The sequence below is a fragment of the Accipiter gentilis genome, chromosome W (assembly GCF_929443795.1).
Source record: "Accipiter gentilis chromosome W, bAccGen1.1, whole genome shotgun sequence".
NCBI classification, from domain to species: Eukaryota; Metazoa; Chordata; class Aves; order Accipitriformes; family Accipitridae; genus Astur; species Astur gentilis.
Window position 1 is genome coordinate 30362827 of NC_064918.1, and position 21700 is coordinate 30384526.

Consider the following 21700-nt stretch of genomic DNA (forward strand, 5'->3'; position numbering starts at 1 on the left):
CCCTCTGTGCCCCGCCCACCCAATTCCCAAGTTCCCCCTTTCCCCTTCACTGCATTATCTTAGTAACTGTGTTTCTTTTCTCAGGCTTGGCACTAATTATGTAGGCAACCCTCTGTGGGTACTGCCCCATGAACTGCTGTAATTCAGGTCACGTTCTCCACAACTCATCTCTGTACTTTGTCTATTTTCTCTCACCTTCTTTCTTCAGGGTAAGCATTGTTTCCTTCATCTGTTCTGATCCATAGTATTGTTTTTGCCTTTTCAAGTTGTTAGTGTCCTTCCTAGTTGTGGCCTAATGTTGGGTGGAAGTTGTAGAAGCAATTAGCATTGATCTGAGTACTGTTGAACTGCTCTGTTCTTACAGTGACTTTTGCAGAATTATCTTTGGCTAAGCAGTGGGAAAGTAGGTAAACCCACCTGTTTAGTGGTCCAAGATGAGTTAGCACTAAGTGGGTATGGTGGGTTAACTTTAGCTGGCTGCCACACACCCACTCAGCCACTTTCTCACACCCCTCCTCAACAAGACAGGAAAAATAAGATGAAAAAGCTTGTGGGGTGAGATAAAGACTGGGACATCACTTACCAATTACCATCACAAGCAAAACATACTCAACTTCGGGAAAATTAATTTAATTTATTTCCAGTTAAAAATAGAGTAGGATGGTGAGAAACAAAGACAAAATCTAAAACACCTTCTTCTGAGACTCAACTTTACTCCTTCATTCCTGACTCTTCTACCACCTCCCCACCCCCAAACAGCACAGGGGGCAATGGGGTGGTTGTGGTCAGTTGTCACGACCCGGGCTGGACAGACCAGGGAGGGGTCGTGTTGAATTCGAAATTCCCTCGGGCTAAATTAAGGTGAAAAGACACCAAATGATCCGTTAAACATTTTATTTATGGCAGAAGCAAACTGAACTTGGAAGGCGTTAACAGTAGGTGGCAGGGTTTCTCACAACAGGAATTGGCATAAGACTACTTCTGTAAACCGTGTAACCCGTGGTAACCATATACATCAATTCAGTGAATAAGGAGACCCCTCCCGTTGAGTCACGAGGTTCAGAGCAGACCCCCTTGCTTTCTAGACTCCTTCACAGAGAAGAGCCTAGGGGTGTCTGGATCCACTCCTAGTCCCAGACTTGGTCAATGGTTTTATGTCTTAAAGGGATGAGATGTAGGGATTGTGGAAAAGGAAAAGGAAAGAGAGAAGAAGACAGAGAGAGAAAAAGGAAGAGAGGAAGATTTCACTGGTCCTGGGTCCAGCGTTGGTCCAGTCAGCCTAGGGGTCCAATTCCAGTGGGCTTGCACGCATGGCGCATCAGTTTGTGTCCTTTTATCATCCTTGTTCCTTCTTCGGGTGGGTACTCGAACTCATTGGGCTAATTAGGTGTCATGAGCAGTTTGTGAGCCTTTGGGCTTAGGGGGTGGTTTGGGGAGTAACTTCCCCTTCCCTGCAGATGTGATCTTTGGCCATGCATGGTGAGTTGCCCTGCTCAGCATATCAGAACAGCATTATCAGAACACGGAGCTGCGCACACTCCAGCACGTCCTCCTGGTCCTGTTTCCAATCTGCGAAGATCTGTCTCTCCTCACCTGTGGTTCCTTGCTATGCAGGATTAGCTGTTATGCAGAGTTTGTAGTTAAGCAGAACTTGCCCCACCACAATGTTTGAGACATTAACTCTTTCAGTCTCTCACAAAACTATACATATTAATCTGAGATCTTATGCATTTATGCAAGTCAATCCAAGCATTCCCTCCAACTGTATATTGTTACTGCAACATGGCAGGGCTACTGAATGATCACAAGCAAGATTTAAGTTAGGTTTTTTGTTTATTTTTAAATAGTCAGCCATAGTGTTTTCAAATCAGATTATTTTGCTGTTAATTTTCTGTATCATGGATGCTGCTCAGAAGGCCAGATGCTGTGCTGCACAGTAATACTATGCATATTCAGAAAAAAAACGAACAACTTCCCTCCAAATAATGGCTAATAACTGAAACCAGTCCACCTTTGCTTTCTGGGCCTATAATATGAACAAATCACTTTGAAGAAGTAGTTTTCCTAAAAGCTGCAGCTTTTTTGTTAATATAATGCCTTAAGTGAAAACAAATTAAGCAACCCATGTTGCCAGTTTCCATATGATTTAAGAATGCAAGGGTCAACAGTAACATTCCTAAAGCTTCTGTGTGTTTCAAATACCAAATGAGTGACACATTTTGAAGTAAAATTCTATATTTATAAGTACTCTAGGAAATGGACAAGAGAAAATGTCTGGGTACCTCCTTCATATTGTAAAGAAGCAACAAGGAGATTGCCAGCATCACAGCAAGTACTATATAACCTTGCAGCTGATAAGAAGGAATGACCTAAAGCTACATGAACTCTGACCCCTCAAATCTCTAACATGAAAAAAGCATAGGTTCTCAATTCATTTAATCATTTTATTAGTAAGTGAACAAGAGCAAGAGATAGTTACAATGAAGGTGTAGTACAAGTCAAAGCACAAAATGAATATAGTACATCAGATCTTTCCTTCTTAAGCATTCAGCATTTTATTCCTTGGCTATACTTTTGTGTACCAAACACTGATTCTTTTAGAGTTAGTTGTGATGTAAAGCCAGTCATTTTCCCCCTCCACAGTCGAGGCCCTGACCCAGTACATTTTCAGTTACCCTGTATATTCCCAAGCTTTATATTGGCTCTAAGCCTGCCACATGATCTCGCTCTTCCTCCTAGATTAGCTGAAAAGATCACCTTACATTAGAAAAGAAGAAGCTGGAGAAGTAAAGGTATATTTCAAAGTGTATGCAGTGGCAAATGATATCCTGTACTTTGTGCAAGATAACATTTCTCTATATTAAAAAATCCCCCCAAAATAGAGGGAGTGGGAGGAAAAATATCCAGAAGCAGTCATTTTTTTCTAAATGAAGGTATGCATAAAGATTTTTTTCTTCCAGTGGTGCTCTTATTTCTTAGGAGCATAGATTACAATGGAGGAAAAAAACTCCCAAACAAATCAAACAACCCCCTCCACATACCTGCTAGACTTTTAAAACTGTCTTAGAATGTGGCACCTTATTGTAAAATATATTAGTAGGAAGATTATTCAAGCAGGGAAATTTGTTTCTATCCTGCTATTTTAAAATTTTAATCTAAAAGAATGAACATATTTAGAAAGCTGATGTAATGGTAAAAATTTAAAAAATATTGTGTAAAAGCCTATGAGAAATGCGGCATTCATTTGTTTTTTTCTGATCAAATCCAGTATAATGAATTATTTTCTTCCTTAACAATGAAAATGACTGCATTGAGAAATGAACAACAAGATTATAATTTTTCAGTTTGGACTTCTTGTGCTTTCTTTTGTTAAATCAGAGGAATGTAAGGCTCAATTCTCCTACTGCCAGCCACCTGTACTCAGAGGACCAAATATACTGTAGATTAACCCCTCAATAGCTTCAGAAGAGTCTATTGCATCCCTAGCTAGATTGTCCCAGTATTTTTCCCAGTATCCAGTCTAAATCATATTTGATGCAAATTACACTAATTTTCTTTTTCTCCTTATATTTAGTCAACATTTCTGACATCTTAGCCTTATGCAAGAGCTATGCAATTATGCGAAATAAATACAAAGTGGCATTCTCAAGAACATCAGAGACATTAAAGTCTTAACTAGTTTTGAAAATAGAATTTAGACTTTATTATTAAAGAAACCCTGACTCTACATAAATTAGTTTCCTATTAATAGTTGTTTCTAAAATATGACTGGACCAGAAGCACTGGAAAACATAGGTTTAAATTAAAATATTCTGAAAATATTACTTAACCTTATCAGAAATAACTTCTTAAAATTTCACCTCAGTGCTTGGAATATATCTTCTCTAATTATCTTAGGGGGTGGAATGGCACTGCCAATAGAAAGGACACTGACATCTGTGGTGGCAGCAAAACCTATCCCCTAACATGCCCTTAAAACAAATTTCAGTGTGCTTGAAACTGTACACTTTGAATGATCAACTGCTAAGCTAACATAAAATATCACTATTTAAATAGCACTGTTACTTGCTTAATTAATATTCAGTGCACTCAAGACAAATAAACCCCAAATCATTGGCAGTAGTTGGTTCTCATCAATCTTAACATACCTCTGATATCAAAACCAACATATTTAAAAGGATTATAATATAGACTTGTGTCGCTTCAGAGCATCCTGTAAGCAAAAATCAGAGAATCTCGTCTCAGGCAAATCTGTTCATAATGCCACAAGGACAAAGAGAATCTGAATTATGCAAACTAGTACCACTGACAGGTATCAAGGAATGCCCCCCCCCAAAAAAAACCAAAACCAAAACAACTCTGTTAAGCTATAATATTCTGCATACTTCCCAATTGTTACAGTTTAGTGGTGGTTTTAAGATCTAAGCAATTTTGAAGAGGCAAATTGTGGTTTGCTTTAATGCTAATAAGCTTTTTATTATCTGCCTAACAGGTTTTGTACCTCAACTTCTGTTAGAGGTCAGCTAACTTGCAGTCATTCATTTTAAGAAGGGAAAAAAAACCTGCTGGAGAACCTGCAGTGGAGACAGGAGTGGAATGTGAGAGAAACAACTATCCAGACACCAAGGTCCGTGAAGAAGGAGGGGGAGTAGGTGCTCCAGGCGCCAGAAAAGAGATTCCCCTGCAGCCCATGGTGAAGACCATGGTGAGGCAGGCTGTCCCCCTGCAGCCCATGGAGGTCCACAGTAGAGCAGATATCCACCTGCAACCCGTGGAGGACCCCACGCCAGAGCAGGTGGCTGCACCCAAAGAAGGCCGTGCCTCCGTGGGAAGCCCATGCTGGAGCAGTTCATGAAGAACTGCAGCCTGTGGGAAGCACTCACGTTGGAGAAGTTCATGAAGGACTGTCTCTTGTGGGAGGGACCACACGGTGGAGCAGGGGAAGAGTGTGAGGAGTCCTCCCCCCTGAGGAGGAAGGAGCGGCAGAGACAACATGTGATGAACTGACCACAACCCCCATTTCCCATCCCCCTGTGCTGCTGGGGAGGGGAGGAGCTAGAGAAATCTGGAGCAAAGTTGAGCCTGGGAAGAAGGGAGAGGTGGGGGAAGGTGTTTTAAGCTTTGGGTTTATTTCTCATTATCCTACTCTGATTTGATTGGTAACAAATTAAATTTTTTTTTCCCCCAAGTCGAGTCTGTTTTGCCCATGACCATAATTGGTGAGTGATCCCTTCCTGTCCTTGTCTTGACCCATGAACCTTTCGTTGTATTTTCTCCTCCCCATCCCACCACGGGGGGAGGACTGAGCGAGTGGCCGTGTGGTGCTTAGTTGCCGGCTGGGCCTAAACCACAACACATGCACATTCAAAACTTAGCTTTATTAGGAATCCGAGAAAGCACTTAAACAAAAAACTTTTTGGCCATTTGCTACTGTTCTTTAAAGAGTATCTGTAGACCATTGCCAGATTGAGTGGTCCAAAGTCTGCGCAGAAGCTAGTAGGAGAAAGGGGGGAAAATGTTTATACATACACTCTGTAAATGCTTTCTTTTTTTAAAATCAGATGCACCAAGCAAGGAGTAATAATATATCTGTGCATAATTCTAAACACAATAATGCCTTCTTGCATACATACTATTTTGCTAGAGGAAACAGTTTTGTCATCTTTAAACAGGGACTAAAAATTTTCCCTTTGTTTTCCAGACAACACCACTCAAAATCTAGCTGAAATACTCAAGGTTTGGAAAGTTCTCAGTAATATATCACTCTGACACCAGTTTAGAAACAGTATTTTAAGAACAACCCAAAAGCTTGACTTTTAGCAATTAATAGTATATCACAAATATTTTGGAAATGAGTTCATCTATATTCATGTAGTGTTCCTAGTACACTCTATAGTAAGACACCTCAATGAAATAAAGATACAATTAGCAGTACTGCTAGAAAGAAGTGAAAATAGAGAGTAAAGATTCATTAGTACTTTCAAAAACATTTCAAGTATTAGTAGAATTCCAGATCACATACAAAGGCATATGCTATTCACTACAGGGGATATAATATATTCATTCTTGGCTCATAAAAGCTTTAATTTTGCCATTTTCTCTTATTCTGCTGAGTTTAGACACTCCACCTATCACCTGAGCAATTAAAGACATCTCCTTCAGCTCAATAGTCCAATGTGCATTTCGGAATCTATATTGTTGCAACATATTCCAATGTCTTCCAAAAAGAATAAGTGTAATGAAAGCTGGTTTGAAAAGACTTTAAAGAAATTCTGATGTGAAGCCAAGAAACCATTCTAAAAGGTATAAACCATGGCAGACCAGTCTGAGAGGACTTGTATAATTAGTTCTATGATAGGAATAGTATGTTTCCCTCAGCTATATTTAAAAACAAAGTCAATTAGAGTGTTTCCTCATTAATGTTACTAATAAGTCTGTACTTCTCATATACAAGTTCATCATCTATACAGAAATAATGGGTATTTGCAGCTTTGCTGTGTTTTTTTTGGCAGAGAACTGCAAAATGAAGGCAATCTGAAATGCAAGAAAATTTAAAGCTTTTATAAACATACTTTTCTACAGAAAGCTTGAAGTATTACTGTCAATAGAACAACTTTAAACGGTTCAAAAATGAACCGCATCTTTCCCTTAAGTAGAATCAAAGAATCATTTAGGTTGGAAAAGACCTTCAAGATCATCAAGTCCAACCGTCAACCATGCCCACTAAACCATGTTCTGGAGTGCCTTGCCTATGTGCTTTTTGAATACCTCCAGGGATGGTGACTCAACCATTTCTCTGGGCAGCCTGTTCCAATGCCTGACAAACTTTTCAGTAAAGACATTTTTCCTAATATCCAATCTAAACCTCCCCTGCCGCAACTTGAGGCCATTTCCTCTCGTCCTATCACCAGCCACCTGACAGAAGAGACCAGCACCTACCTCACTACAACCTCCTTTCAGGTAGATGTAGAGAGCTATAAGGTCTCCCCTCAGCCTCCTCTTCTCCAGACTAAACAACCCCAGTTCCCTCAGCTGCTCCTCATAAGACTTGTGCTCCAGGCCCCTCACCAGCTTTGTTGACCTTCTCTGGACATGCTCCAGCACCTCGATGTCTTTCCTGTAGTGAGGGGCCCAAAACCGAACACAGTACTCAAGGTGCAGCCTCACCAGTGCCGAATACAGGGGGACGATCGCCTCCCTGCTCCTGCTGGCCACACTATTTCTGATGCAGGCCAGGATGCTGTTGGTCTTCTTGGCTACCTGGGCACACTGCTGGCTCATATTCAGCTGGCTGTCAACTAGCATCCCCAGGTCTTTTTCTGCTGGGCAGCTTTCTAGCCACACTTCCCCAAGCCTGTAGCACTGCATGGGGTTGTTGTGACTCGAGTGCAGGACGCAGCACTTGGCCTTGTTGAACCTCATACAATTGGCATTCGTCCATTGATCCAGCCTGTCCAGATCCCTCTGTAGAGCCTTCCTACCCTCGAGCAGATCAAGCCTCCCTCACAACTTGGTATTCTTGGCAAACTTACTGAGGGTGCACTCGATCCCCTCATCCAGATCATTAATAAAGATATAAAAGAGAATTTGCCCCAAAACTGAGCCCTGGGGAACACCACTTGTGACCCGCCGCCAACTGGATTTAACTCCATTCACCACAACCCTCTGGGCTCATCCATCCATCCAGTTCTTCACCCAGCTAAGAGTACACTTGTCTAAGCCATGAGATGCTAGCTTCTCAAGGAGTATGCCATGAAAGACAGTGTCAAAGGCCTGTTTACTGAAGTCCAGGTAAACAACATCCACAGCCTTCCCCTCATCCACTAGGTGGGTCACCTGGTCATAGAAGGAGATCAGGTTGGTCAAGCAGGATCTGCCTTTCATGAACACATGCTGGCTGGGCCTGATCCCCTGGTTGTCCTGCACATGCCGTGTGAGCACACTCAAGACAAACTGTTCCATAATCTTCCCCGGTACCGAGGTCAAGCTGACAGGCCTGTAGTTCCCCTGATCCTCCCGCCGACCCTTCTTGTAAATGGGCGTCACATTGGCAAGCCTCCAGTCATCTGGGACCTCCCCCATTAACCAGGATTGCTGATAAATGATGGAGAGTGGCTTGGCAAGCACCTCCACCAGCTCCCTCAGTACTCTTGGATGGATCCCATCTGGTCCCATAGATTTGTGAGTGTCCAGATGGCGTAGTAGGTCACTATTTGCTCCTGGATTATGGGGGGTATATTCTGCTCTCCGTCCTTGCCTTCCAGCTCAGGGGGCTGAGTACCCTGAGGATAACTGGTCTCACTATTAAAGACTGAGGCAAAGAAGGCATTAAGTGTCTCAGCCTTTTCCTCATATCTGGTGGCAATGTTCCCCTCTGCATCTAATAAAGAATAGATATTCTCCTTGGCTCTCTTTTTATTGTTAACATATTTGTAAAAACATTTTTTGTTGTCCCTTACAATAGTGGCCAGATTGAGTTCTAGCTGAGCTTTTGCCTTTCTAATTTCCTCTCTGCATGACCTAACAAGATCCCTGTACTCCTCCAGATTTGCCTGCCCTTTCTTCCAGAGATGATAAACTCTCCTTTTTTTTCCTGAGTCCTAGCAAAAGCTCCCTGTTCAGCCAGGCTGGTTGTCTTCCTCAGTGGTTCATCTTGCATTGTATGGGAATAGCCTGGTCCTGAGCCATTAAGATTTCCTTCTTAAAGAATGTCCATCCCTCCTGGGTGAAGTTATGCCCGGGAAGAAGGGAAGGGTGGGGGAAGGTGTTTTAAGATTTGGTTTTATTTTCTCAGTACCCTAGCCCAATTTGTCTGGTAATAAATTAATTTTTCCCCAAGTCAAGTCTGTTTTGCCCATGATGGTAATTGATGAGTGATCTCTCCTGTCCTTATCTCAACCCACAAGCCTTTTGTTATATTTTCTCTCCCCTGTCCAGCTGAGGAGGGAGAGTGATAGAGTGGCTTTGGTGGGCACCTGGCATCCAGCCAAGGTCAACCCACCACAATTTTATTGCTGATCTCTGTTTGAAAGAGTTGCAGAACTTGGTAACCATTTTCTCCTATTCCTTGGTTCCTGTCTTTTAGCCAGTTAATGAGGAACATGCTTTTTAAACGATAACAACTGTATCTTTATAAGCCTTTGCTGTAGGACATGGTTACAATTTTTTTGGTTAAAACTAAATTAAGTGTTTTGATTGCATCATTCCTATTCCACACACTTGCTAACTTTCAAAGATTCCTAATAGATCTAAGATGCATGACTGACAAACACTGAAGAAATGGCTATATGCCTTTTTAATTCTTTGCATGTTTGTTATACTGGTTACACAGATTTGCTTGATCAGAGAGTGATATAAAAGTTAAAAGAATTACTCAATTATTTTTTTTTTGTGCTTAGCCATTTGTGAAATTTGAAAGCAAGTTTTGGCCTGCAATGGCATACATTGATGACAAATATGCAGATCAACATCTGGTTTGTACTTACCCACTGGTAGAAGTCTATTCTGAACAGAAGAGAGCATCTTCATAATATTGCTTCCAACTCTCTGGATTCACCTGACTGATTTAGTCTACCAGGATGGCTTTTTCACCCCTAGACAAGCTTAGGTGATTTATATACTGTATATTTTTCTGGTAATCTCTGTATTTATTAACAGAATCCCTGCTTAGTTAATGTAAATACAATCAGGATATTAGGTGGAAGAAAAATGAGTTGGTTCAATGCTCATTTTCCATAGTAGTTGATGTTAAGGTTGCCTCAAATCCATGCTTTTATCTTCTTTGTGCTAAAACTTTAAATATTAACATAGTTTTCAAAGTGGTATGTGCATTGGGACCCTTGCAGAAAACATTGTATTCAATGAGTTAGTTATCTTGAACAAGCCATGTATACTCTATTGGGCCTTGTACTTAGAGCTTGAGATTATATTTACTAATATAATCTGTAATTTATAAGATTTTTGGGAAAGGTAAGCTGTATGTGGCTCAAGGGGTGGAATGTAGTGATCCTGACCAGGACACCACTGTACATCAAAGAGTTAGTGATCCACATAACAGTTAACCTGAGCAGGCCTGTGTTGTGCTGCGCAAATCCCTTGGATGCAGGATAAACCCAGCCAGCTCATTGTAACAGAGGAGCCTTCAGGCAGCTCTCACTTGGTACCAGTGATTATGCCACCTGCGAGGCCTTGCCTTTAACAGTGCAGCAAGAAGTTCTCATGAGAACATCCTTTCTGTTTGACAGTAGAAATGATGAATAGAGTTGTTTTCTTGTAAGAAAAGCCTATAATAGCTTGAGTGACCAAAAAGGAGGAACCTCTCCATGGACAGGATCTGCCCAGCATGCCCTGGGAAAATCCATCCAGGGTTGAGCTGATGCTGCATGAACTGTGGTTCCCAGTGTCTGAAGGCACGTAAGATTTGCTCTTTATCTGTATTCCTCTTTTAATTCTGTCTTATTAAAACAGCTATTTTATTAAGCCATTTATCATCAGGCCTTCTTTATTGAGATCTAGGTGAACCCTGCACCCTCTCTCTCAACTCCCCCCTGCACAGAACAGGATGCAAACCTTTTTATTCCAGATGCATCATAAGGCAATAGTAATGGATATCAACCACAGCAGTAATTGTTTCTTTTCTAAAGACAGATGGATTATTTAATACATGTATTAACACTAGCAATGCTAGTGTTAATATTTCTTACCTGTTTTACCTGCAAATCTTAGCATTCCAATAAAGTCAGCCAGAATTAAGCACATCTTTTGAACTCTAATTTTTAAACTTTAGCTAACAGAAGTATAAAATCTTGATGCCTGTTTTGTGTGATATTTCAGTTCTGATTTGTTAGAGCTGCCACAGTAGCAGTAGGTCCTACACAAAGTAAAATACTGGCAGAATGTAATTGTAAAGATCTGTGGTTTCCCCCCCCCCCCCAAGCTACGATGTTCAATTTTTACTGAGCATTGAACCTACCTTTTTTAGTATCACATAATTTTTTCCTTATGGTTCCATATAAACCTCTCCTCCTAATCCAGGTAAAGTATGAAACACCTTTTCTACAAATATTGAAATTGAACTTCTTACTCCGAGTTAAATCTCATCTAACAAAAGTACAATATTTTTTCCATGCATTTTTTCAAACCTCTTAGTTTGAATAATGACTGGTTTAGACAGCATGCTTAACTTGCCTTGCTTCATTACATAGACTATAGCTTACTTTAAAATGGCTTCAAAACTTAAGCTCTGGCCCTCCAGGAATATTGAATGAGCACTTGAGATCAGAGTCCTATTGCTCCACATAATGCTATGTAGAAGTAAAAAGTGGCCAGGACTGAAACCTTGAACAGGAACATCTTCCCATCTGTTCCCATCAATCAGTTTATATAAAAATTTGGCTTCTGAGACTGTCCATATAGTTGGTGGGATAGACTTTACATGGGATAACTTTATGATGAAGACACCAATGTAGTTATTTGAAAGGAACATGAGCTTCTCTGGCATGTCTGTGCAGATACTTGAGTTCAATCAAGCGAGTTCCTTTGTAGCTGAGTTTGTCACTACATAAAGTAGCAGTGCTGCAGATCAGGAAGTATGTACTGTAGTAATATTTAGAGTGGAGAAATGACTGCACAATTTTACATCATCCAAACAGTAATGACTAGAACTTTATGATATACAGGCACATGAATGCCTGGGGGCTTTCTTTGAAGTGACAAAAATGAGGCTTGTATTAATAGAGCTATTTTAACTATTCTACTTTTGTCTCCTTTATGATAAAGGTTTTGGAGTTGCAATTCTTCATTACCTACTTAGTGACTTCCAATGGGAATTTAATTTGACAGAGGTTGCACCATCATATGAAAGTAACAGGAAACAGACAAGCCGCTGTTGTATACAGAGAGAGATTCAGCATTAGAAAATTTTAGACTTCTTCAATAATATTGAAAAAGACATTTAATAGACATTGGTATAGCATTAAGGGTTTACAAAATTGTGAAATACTTCTACAAACTGGACTTTTAATATAGGTGGAAGTAGTGGACATGTTTTCAGTTGCCAATAACTATGCAAAATCTTGTCAATCTGTTAATTACAAACAATAAGTCATTAAAATGGTCTGAAAAAAATAGTTAAGCCAAAACCATAAAAAAAATTAGGACCTTCCTACATTTGTCCTTAAACTTTGTGACAAATGGTAGATTAAAAGCAAACTCACTGAATTAATATAGACTAGGGAAAAAGCTAGCTTCTCTAGTAATCAAGAGTCACTAACTCTTCGGAATAAGAAAAAAAAAAAGTTAATATATGGAACAGTTTCTTGCTAAACATTTAACAGAGAAGGTGAATAGTTCAGACTTATATTTTCTAGATATTTGTGTGTTTTGATAAATGTTACCAACCTGTTTAAGAATCAGGAATCTAGATTAAAAGCTGCCTTTTCTAAAGCAGTTTTGATATGACTTCTCTAATAAAATGGTGCATTTATAGTATCTTACCTCACCAATTCAGTTTGGTAGCTTTTTACCAATTCAAAGGCCATCAAAAGGTATAAAATACTGTAGACTTTTGGTAGGTGCATATTACACAGACGCATGTGCTGGTCACAAAGGTATAATTTTCACCATAAAAAGCATTGGGTTACAATTTGGGAAATTTATGGACTTAGGAAACAGTCTACAGTTCTCAAACTATATGCTTAATATTAATACAGTTGTTGCATAGTGCTTGAAACCTCATTTCCTAGTAAGTATAAAAAAAGATCAAAAGCTGAAGAACTTCTGAGTTGTTCAACAATGCATATCTTCAATATTATGTGATTCGAGATGCTACCAACATTAAAGCATTATGCATTAGTACAATGTAACTGAAATTCTTTAGCTAAAACTAACTAGAGAAAAAAAAGAGCAATTACATTTGTCTGATCCATTATAGAGGTGAAGGCAAGGTTTTGAATCAGAGAATGTCATCATAAATGTGCACATACTTCTCCAATATGAATGTACATGTAGACAAGCACTCAAAAGGGGATTATCACTTTACATAAAACTATTAACAATTCAAAGATAATACCTTATTGATATAATGCAGCCTCAAACAATATTTAACAGTAAATAATAAATAGTATTTCAAAGGTCTGAAATGAGAATTGATACAAAAAATAATATCTAGTTGTTATTTCCCTCCAACATCATGGCATATCTCCTTTGTAGACTATACACTGTTGGTACCACCCCATGACTACTTAGACAACCCTTTTACTGATCACTGTGCTGGGATCCCACAACATACAATGCTAACAAGAAAGAAAGGTTGTCTCCTGCAGCAGGTCCCAGGACTCCTGCTCTGATATATAGAGCTAGGGCTACTTGTGCTTGTCTCAAGCAGAGGCCTGAATAGTTGCACCTGTAGCACAAGCACTGCTATAGGAGAAATATATATCTGATATGTAAGACCCTGAATCAGGTTAGATTTTTTTTCTTAAGGCATGGTTTGGGGGGCATAGTGGCTTAGAAATTCATTTCAGCAAATATTCTTCTGTTTTCCTGATGAATGAATTAAGGTATATGAAGACTCACGTTTGAAGAATAAGAAACCTGCCTAAAGGAAATATTCTGTACTCTGAAAAAAGTATCTTAATTTTAAATGTCATAATTTGACAAGTTTGGATAATACAAAACCCACAAAATTAGCAACATTTCTGAATCATAAAATATTTAATAATGTATATTTTGGGGGAATATATTGTATATAAAATTTCGGATCACCATATGAAGCAATTTAAACCCTTTTCAAGCTAGCACTGTCTTCAATGCTGTATAGATTTATTGCCACTGATATAAGACCTACTAAAAGCATACATTTTAAACTAATACAAAAGTGGCTTTTTTAATATGAATTTTTTGTACACAACTACTGTCTTGAATATCTGCTAAGTGCAAAAAAACACAGATCACTTTACCGTAGCAACAATGCATTCATATTGTTCATTAGTCCTTAGTAGTCAGCTTGCATAAGATACAAGAAAAAGCACAGTGAAGCTCACAAAAATAGACTAAAAGTCATCTTATTCTTGCAAAAAAATACACTATAATGGAAGAAAGACAAAAAAAGGACTATGCACACCACAGATTTTGCTGTTCTTTAATCCAGCTGACTTAAGTGCTGTTTGTTTTTTGTTTTATTTTGGGTGTTTGGGATTTTTGGCTTTTTTTGTTGAATCAAACTACATAGACTAGACACAAGTAAAATTAAGAAAGCAGTGGGTAGCTAAACACTTTATGAACTATTTTTCCCCTCCCCGTAATTTGTTTTCCTCTATCTGAGGTAGTTACAAAAACCAAATCATAACTTAAGCACCAGCTAGGACTCACCACTTAGACCTAAAGCTTCTGGTTTAGGGTTTTTTTTCCCTCTCTTTAAAAATTATTTGTCAGCTCACCAAAACTACCTTTGATGTTAAAGACAGCAGAGATTTCGAGTTCTCACTACATGAAGAAAGATGGTGATGGGGAGGAAGAGGATTAGATGATTGAAAATGTGACAATAGATTCACTTCCATCAAGCTGGCTGGTTCACTGTTGACTTTTAGATGTTTATTCTCCTTTACTGTCTATAAAGTCAGTGGGAGAAGTATGAAAGGTTTTGAACACATCATCGTCCCTTACTGTAACCAGGGAAGAACTGGTCAAGCAGTGTCTGCAATATCTTGTTAGGAACCATGGTGTAGCTCTTTCCAAGGTCATAGCGGCAGGCAGGACAGGTAAAGACTTCAGCTCGGAAAGAGCGCTGTAAACAGCTCTAGGGCATACAAAGACAAAGAAGTAAAAGTGTTACAGCTTTTGCTTTACATTGAAAATTTAGCTAGCAAAAATTAAGCAATTACTAGGAACCAAAGACACAGTTTCCCACATTTCCAGAAACAGCAAGTTCTTACTGAGTTCTCTTGCCATATTTCTGCCTTTACAACTGAAATGATGTACTGGCTCTGGCTGAGATGGAGTTAATTTTCTTCATAGTAGCCTGTATGGTGCTGTGTTTTAGATCTGTGACTAAACCAGTGTTGATAATACACCAATGTTTTAGCTATTGCCGGACAACACTGGCACAGCATCAAGGCTTTCTCTGTTTCTCATTCTGCCTCCCCAGCAAGTAGGCCAGGGATGGGCAAGAGGCTGGGAGGGGGACACAACTGGGACAGCTGACCCAAACTGACCAAAGGGATATTCCATGCCATATAATGTCATGCTCAGCAATAAAAACTTGGGGGTGGTCTTTCCAAAGTAGCCATTGCTCAGAGACTGGCTGGGCATCGGTCTACTTGTGGGAGGTGGTGAGTGAATGCCTTTGCATCACATTTTTTCTTTTCTTTTTTTTCTCTTCACTTATTAAACTGTCTTTATCTTGACCCATGAGTTTTTATCTCTGTGGGGAGGATTGAGTGAGCGGCTGGCAGGTGCTTATTTGCTGGTTGGGATCAACCCATCACAAAGGACTTAACCAAAGAAATGTTTTGATTAGGAGGCAAAGCATTGAGTTTGTCAGGAATTAAGTGTGTTACTACTGAGATACTTCATTTTACCTAATGTGTTCCTGTGGATCAGTTCACAGTTTCTTTCTAGCATTTCTGTTAGAGTGCTGTAAGTATTCCAGAGTTTCATTTCAAGATGTAGCTGAACATACTGGTGTATAGCATTTTATCTACCATTCCATAGCTACTTCATCTTTATGACAAGACTCAGTGTTTAAGCCTCAAAGGCATAAGTAGAATAAAATAGGTTTCAGACTACAGTATCTAAAAGATTATTATTAATGTTGCCTTCTTTTTTTTTGGTTTTCCCAGACTTCAGACAGTCCAAGCATATAAGTTAAATATGAAAATTTTGAGGGCCAATCTTTGCCCAAACAACAACACTGTCTGTCAGTCTATACCTTAAAACAGTAATTGGATGTTACTTTATAATTAGTCATTGATAGCTTCAGATTCTATGCTTTGAAGTTGTTGCCATTAAACATTCTCCATGTTTTTTCCACCACTCTATATATTAACCCCCTCATAACACTTTACCTCTATGTAACAAGCAGCTCTTTGAAGGAGTAGTCTTGCTCTATTCTCATTTCTTAACTGCATAAAATTAACTTAATCTTATTGTACCAACACCTAGTTCCTGGAACAAACCAATCCCTAGCATAGCTCCACTAATTACAATGGGATGATAAACTTGATACATCATATCTATAAGAAATTATACTAAATACATTTGTACTAATTTTTACATAAAATTAAGATTGATTATATGGCAGCCACACAACTGGAAGAAAGCACATTACATTTCTTGCTCAGATTGCTAGGCAATAATTACTGTCTTCCTAAAATATATGTTGGGTTTGGTGATCGGCGTCTCAGGGCCAAGAACACAGCCCAGAGCAATACAGGGATTATTCTTACTTTACAGACGTTGTGGAGGCATTCTGTTGTCACTGGCTGGTAAACCAGCTCCTGACAGCAGACACACATAAAAGATTGTTCCAGTTTCTTCAGGAAATTCTAGTATAGGGCAAAAGAAGAGAAAAGTAGATCTATTAGAGGCACATTCACAAATATGCAAACAAAAAAGGGCATTTTTATTTAAAATTATTAAAGTTTTTTTAAAAACTAATTTGCCTAACTACTGTAATTATTACCTATATTTAAATTATAAATTCACAGCCAAATTCACAGACCTAAATTGAGTAAAAAAGTTTGGCCTTCCTAGCATTTGGTAAATGCAGAGATACATTCATGAGATGCTTAACATCCTTGTTACTCTTCCCAAACTCACAGTTGACATGGTCTAATAATGTCACACAACTGCTAGGAGTTGTTAAATCCAATATTCAGTGTGATAGGACAGCTTGACATTGCAGAGTGCTTACACTGAAACTTTTCTAGTGTGATCTTCAGGTCTCAGTCTAATTTACAGATTTCCTTCCAAAGCCTACTACCATTACTCCTGTATTCATGGACATTTACATAAAGACATTCCCACACCCTCTGCTATTACCTCTACCTATCTTCTGCTCATTCCCTATGTTATTATTGTTCACAGCTTCTTGTTCATTCTTATTTTCTCAGAAGTGAACCTCTATTGTGTTCAGTGCAAAGTATACATTTAATAAATTATGTTTATTACATTAAAAATTTTTGGAAGGCTCATTTTGTATCCTTCACATCCATGAGAAGTAGTGTGGCTAACAAAGTATTTAGAAAGCAAGTCCATGAACAATTATTTTCCCTGCTTTTCCAGAAGTCAGAGAACTAAGGTTTTGGAGGTTATTTAGTTGTACATTATTATCATTAAAAACAAAACAGAGGGCCCATCAAGCCTGATTCTTAGCACAAGTCAGAGAATTTTGGAAGCTAATATCTGTATTTAGTGATCATCACTAGAATTTTGCATATCTATGATGGATAAGTGATTGCTGCTGCTCTGCAAAGGGAAAGCACTGTACACCTCTTTCACTAAGAAATTCACCTCTGTACCTGATGGAGTTGTTTAATTGGTTTCTTGAGACCTCACTCTGAAATACTCTGCAATAGGTAAAAGAACCTTCCTGTTTTTCAGTCTTCTCAGAGCAACTCTGAAGAATGTGCGATAAATTTTGTGCCGTAGATTTTACACATACAAGCATGCTTACAGAGACCTTATTCTCTGGTATTTCAGTAGTCTCAAGCATACTCACTCAAGTATAGAAGTGTAAAAAACAGATCTAAAGTTACTCAAAATACAGTTCATTTCAATAATTTTAATAATATCAGATTAATCTCAACCCAAAATTTATAATTAAAGTGGAAAGGTTGTTTCAAGCATTAAGATTTATATTTTCATTGCAGCTATCTAATAGTAGTTGCATGATTCCCAGTGAAATTTCTATATGGCTATCACCAAGGGCAATCAAAATTATGGGCAGGAATCCGTAGGAAAATAACTTTCTAGTAACTGTATTTCTCTTAAGATACTGTTTTCTGTTGCTTTAGAAACACATATCTACTGTATTTTGTCACATAACTAAGAGTTGAAAGTCTAATTATTTACAAACATTGGACAACCCACAGATAAACAACTTATAACTTTACAGTATCAGCTCCTATACAAGTGCAGTAGTATTATAGCAATAGTAGTACTGTAAGTGGAAGAACAAGGATACATTAAGTTTTAGGCATCCATTCTCCATCTAGTATTTTGTTCTTTCACTGACTTGATAGTGACCTTTACCATTCTGATATCTTGAATTATTTTTCTTCTGCAAAACAGCTAAAATAACTATGAATTGGAACATCAATAAAGCTAATTAATATTCAAGGACATAATATTTTGGAGGATATTCCATCAGAGACTAATAAAAAAAATGCACAAGTGTCTTCAAACTTGAACTATCCTTGCTATTTTCTTGACAGCTAGGGGAGGGAAGTATTTCCTCTTTTTTACTTAAGGTTCTCTTCATAGTGAGTGGAATAATCTGCTAAACTTGAGTTAAAAATATTTTCATTTGGTATCTAAGTCTCAGTATGACAGTATTTCTTCTATCTCCTTAAGTGAATGAAATTACATGCCCCATCAACTGTTTGTAAACAGATAGTATGTATTCAGCAATTTTAAGTGAATTAGGTTTTAACAAAGCCTCATTTCTTCTAACTCTGTATAAAGAAAGGTTAAAAATTAATAATTTAAGCAAGCTGCAAGCGTACTGGTCCTTCCTTAAGAGAAGCAAGTACTTCATCCCACAATTTCTGGTTCATACAGTCTTCTTTAATCAGCCACTGCTGTTGCTGTGTGAGTTGGAAAGCCTCTCCTTTCCCTCCATCTCCCATTCTCATGGCTTTGGATGTATTTTTAGTCTCCTCTATACCTGTTTAAAATTATGACAAGATACAGTAACAGTGGTAGTCTGAACTATTAAAAATGGAAGACAAAATTATTTTTAGAAAGCTAAAACATGAATCACATCTATGTAATGATACAATAAAGCTCCAATTCAAATTGCCCAGCTTTATTTTGAACTATAGATCATAACTACATAGAATATTGTTCATTTTTCTGTGAAGTTTAAGAAAAGAAACCTTACAAGTACAGAACAGCACCATAAGATCCCCACCTTCCCATTTTATTACTGAGCACTTAACACTTTACATTAGGATTCCAAATGACTTCTATCTTCCTTGTAGCTTTCATACTATTGGCTTATATATAAATTTGGCAGAGCTCTAACACTAAGAAGTAAAAAGAAATACCATCATCAATTGTCCTTTTCTGGTTTCCATTACTCTGGTTGGTTGGCTCCTGTTTCACAGTTTGCTTCTTAACCTTATCCTTTTTCTCTTTACTAGCCATGGCTTCCAAATAACCTTCTGGATACTAAAAAAACCCAAAAAACCAGATTTAAAACAAGATCCACTGGCATCTGGGAATTCCTAAATACTGACAAGTAGATTTTCTAAAAGAATGTAAACCCCTATGACTACATATTGAAATAATATAAAAATATTTTTAACCCCCTATATAAACAGTAAAGCTTTTAAATTAATATATTTTTAGAAAACTGTAGTTAAGTCAAAGGATCTGATCTAGAATAGATTTTATTAAAAGGCACCTTATATCCATATCTACAACTCTAACTACACAAATCGGAAAGCTAAAGTTGAAGATGATGTCATGTAGCAAAACAACCCATCCAAAGGAAATGATTGGTTTGCTGAGGAAAAAAAATGCTACTTCGATTCTTTGCATCAGCCACAAATTTCACAGTGCCAAAGTCCCTGCCTGAAATATGCTATCTATAATAGTTCCTCAATCATAGGTTACAATTAGAGAAAAATACATAGAAACATATATATTTTTTTAAATTCTAAGAAGAGACTCAACTATTAGAAGAGTTACTTTTATAAATCTTATCCAGCATAAGGATCACAAAACTGTATTCAAAGTCATAATTTTCTGATCCATATATAGAGAGTAATTTCCTGTTAAGGCAGAAAGCTTCATCCACAATTCTTTCTGCTTTGCCAATATCATAGTTTTTCAAATTACAGATAATCTAAAATATTTTTTATATTAGACCCTGACTCATTGTAGTATATGAAAAATGGGGCTTAAATTTAATTCACATTCCTAGTTTTAAAATTTAAGACTCCATTTACTTGAACAGAATATCAGAGCAACTTTGTGAACACTGATTCTGACCTGTACACTCAGACCCAGTTTCTTTGACCGTTCCATCCCTTCTGAAGTCCAAGGTGCAGGTTCAATATCATCTCTCCTCAGAAGATAGCGCCAAACTAAGAACCCACATTTCCCAATTTCTGGCCAATATTTTACCACCTAAGGATAAATAACAACAGGTTTATGTTTTTGCTATCACAGTAGAGCCTCAAATCTAATTTAAGAAATTCTACCCAGAAGTTCAACAGATATTCTGCTAGGTAGTCATTATTTTACCACAAGCCAAACACATGCAGGTAGTCATACTTTATTGGCTCAAGACAAAGAGAGGAAATTTGAATGATATGTTACTATTTTTAAGTATGTTTTCTCTCAGTTGGGAAATGTTTGTATTTTGATAAATACAATACTGTTTTAAAAGATGCACATCTTTATTCCAGATACAGAGAAGACATTAAGTGTATGAAAAGCCGGAAAGAGAGCTGGAAGGAGTGAAGAAATCGATTGATTTCCAGGGATGAATATGACTCAGTGAGCACAAACAAAAGTAGCTTACGTATTCAACTTGATATATCCTATTATAGATTGTGTTCTACTATTACTGCTCTGAATAGAATAATAGAATCATACAACAGCCGAGGCTGGAAGGGACATTGAAAGATCATCTGGTCCAACCTTCTGTGAGAAAGGGATCTTAGATGAGATTATCTAGCACCCTGTCCAATTACATCTTGAAAACTGCTAGCAATGGGGACTCTGCCACGTCCCTGTGGAGGTTGTTCCAGTGAATGATTGTTCTCACTGTAAAAAATTTCTTTCTTATATCAAGATGAAACCTCTTCCAGTGCAACTTGTACCTGTTGCACCTTGCCTTTTCTATGTGACTCCTTGTGAAGAGATTACAGCCTGACAAGTGCTGAGTGGTATGATCAAGTCTCCATCTCTGCTAGTAATGCCCCTGCAGATGCAGCTCAGGATCCAATTTGCCTTTGTTGCTGCAGCAACACACTGCTAACTCATGTTCAGCTTGTCCACCAGGACCCAGGTCCTTTTCAACAAAGTTGCTCCCCAGCCACACAGATCCTAGCCTGTACTGGGGTCTTTGGTTATTCTGACCCAGGTGCAGGATTTAGCACGTGTCTTTGTTAAACTTCATACTGTTCTTGCTAGCCCACTCTTCCAGCCTGTCCATGTCTCTCTGTAAGATGTCTCTCCCTTCTGATGTGTTCACCTCACCACCCAGTTTACTGTCATCAGCAAATTTGATGAGGGTGCTTTCAGTTCCATCATCCAGATAATTTATGAAGGTGTTTGTATTGGGTCTGGCTGGGATAGAGTTAACTTTACCCATAGCAGCCTTCATAGTGCTGTGCTTTGTATTTGTAGCTAGAAAGGTGTTGATAACACACTAATGTTTTGGCTACTGCTGAGCAGTGCTCCCACAGCATCAAGGCTGTCTCTCCAACATTCCCCCCCCCCCCCCCCCCACAAAGGCCAGTAGGCT

General features: G+C 38.3%; 1 protein-coding gene across 1 annotated transcript in view; it reads right to left on the bottom strand.

The window, feature by feature from the left end:
• Positions 1-13678: 13678 nt before the first annotated feature.
• Positions 13679-21700, bottom strand: part of LOC126035442 (E3 ubiquitin-protein ligase UHRF2-like) — a 174223-nt gene continuing 166201 nt past the window's right edge. Inside the window, exons 12-16 of the mRNA XM_049794007.1 lie at positions 20218-20355; positions 19269-19392; positions 18726-18886; positions 16446-16544; positions 13679-14797 (exon numbers count right to left, since the gene is read on the bottom strand). Of these exons, the coding sequence (XP_049649964.1) occupies positions 14651-14797; positions 16446-16544; positions 18726-18886; positions 19269-19392; positions 20218-20355 (669 nt within the window). The 3' untranslated portion in view covers positions 13679-14650. The remainder of the gene's footprint in view (positions 14798-16445; positions 16545-18725; positions 18887-19268; positions 19393-20217; positions 20356-21700) is intronic.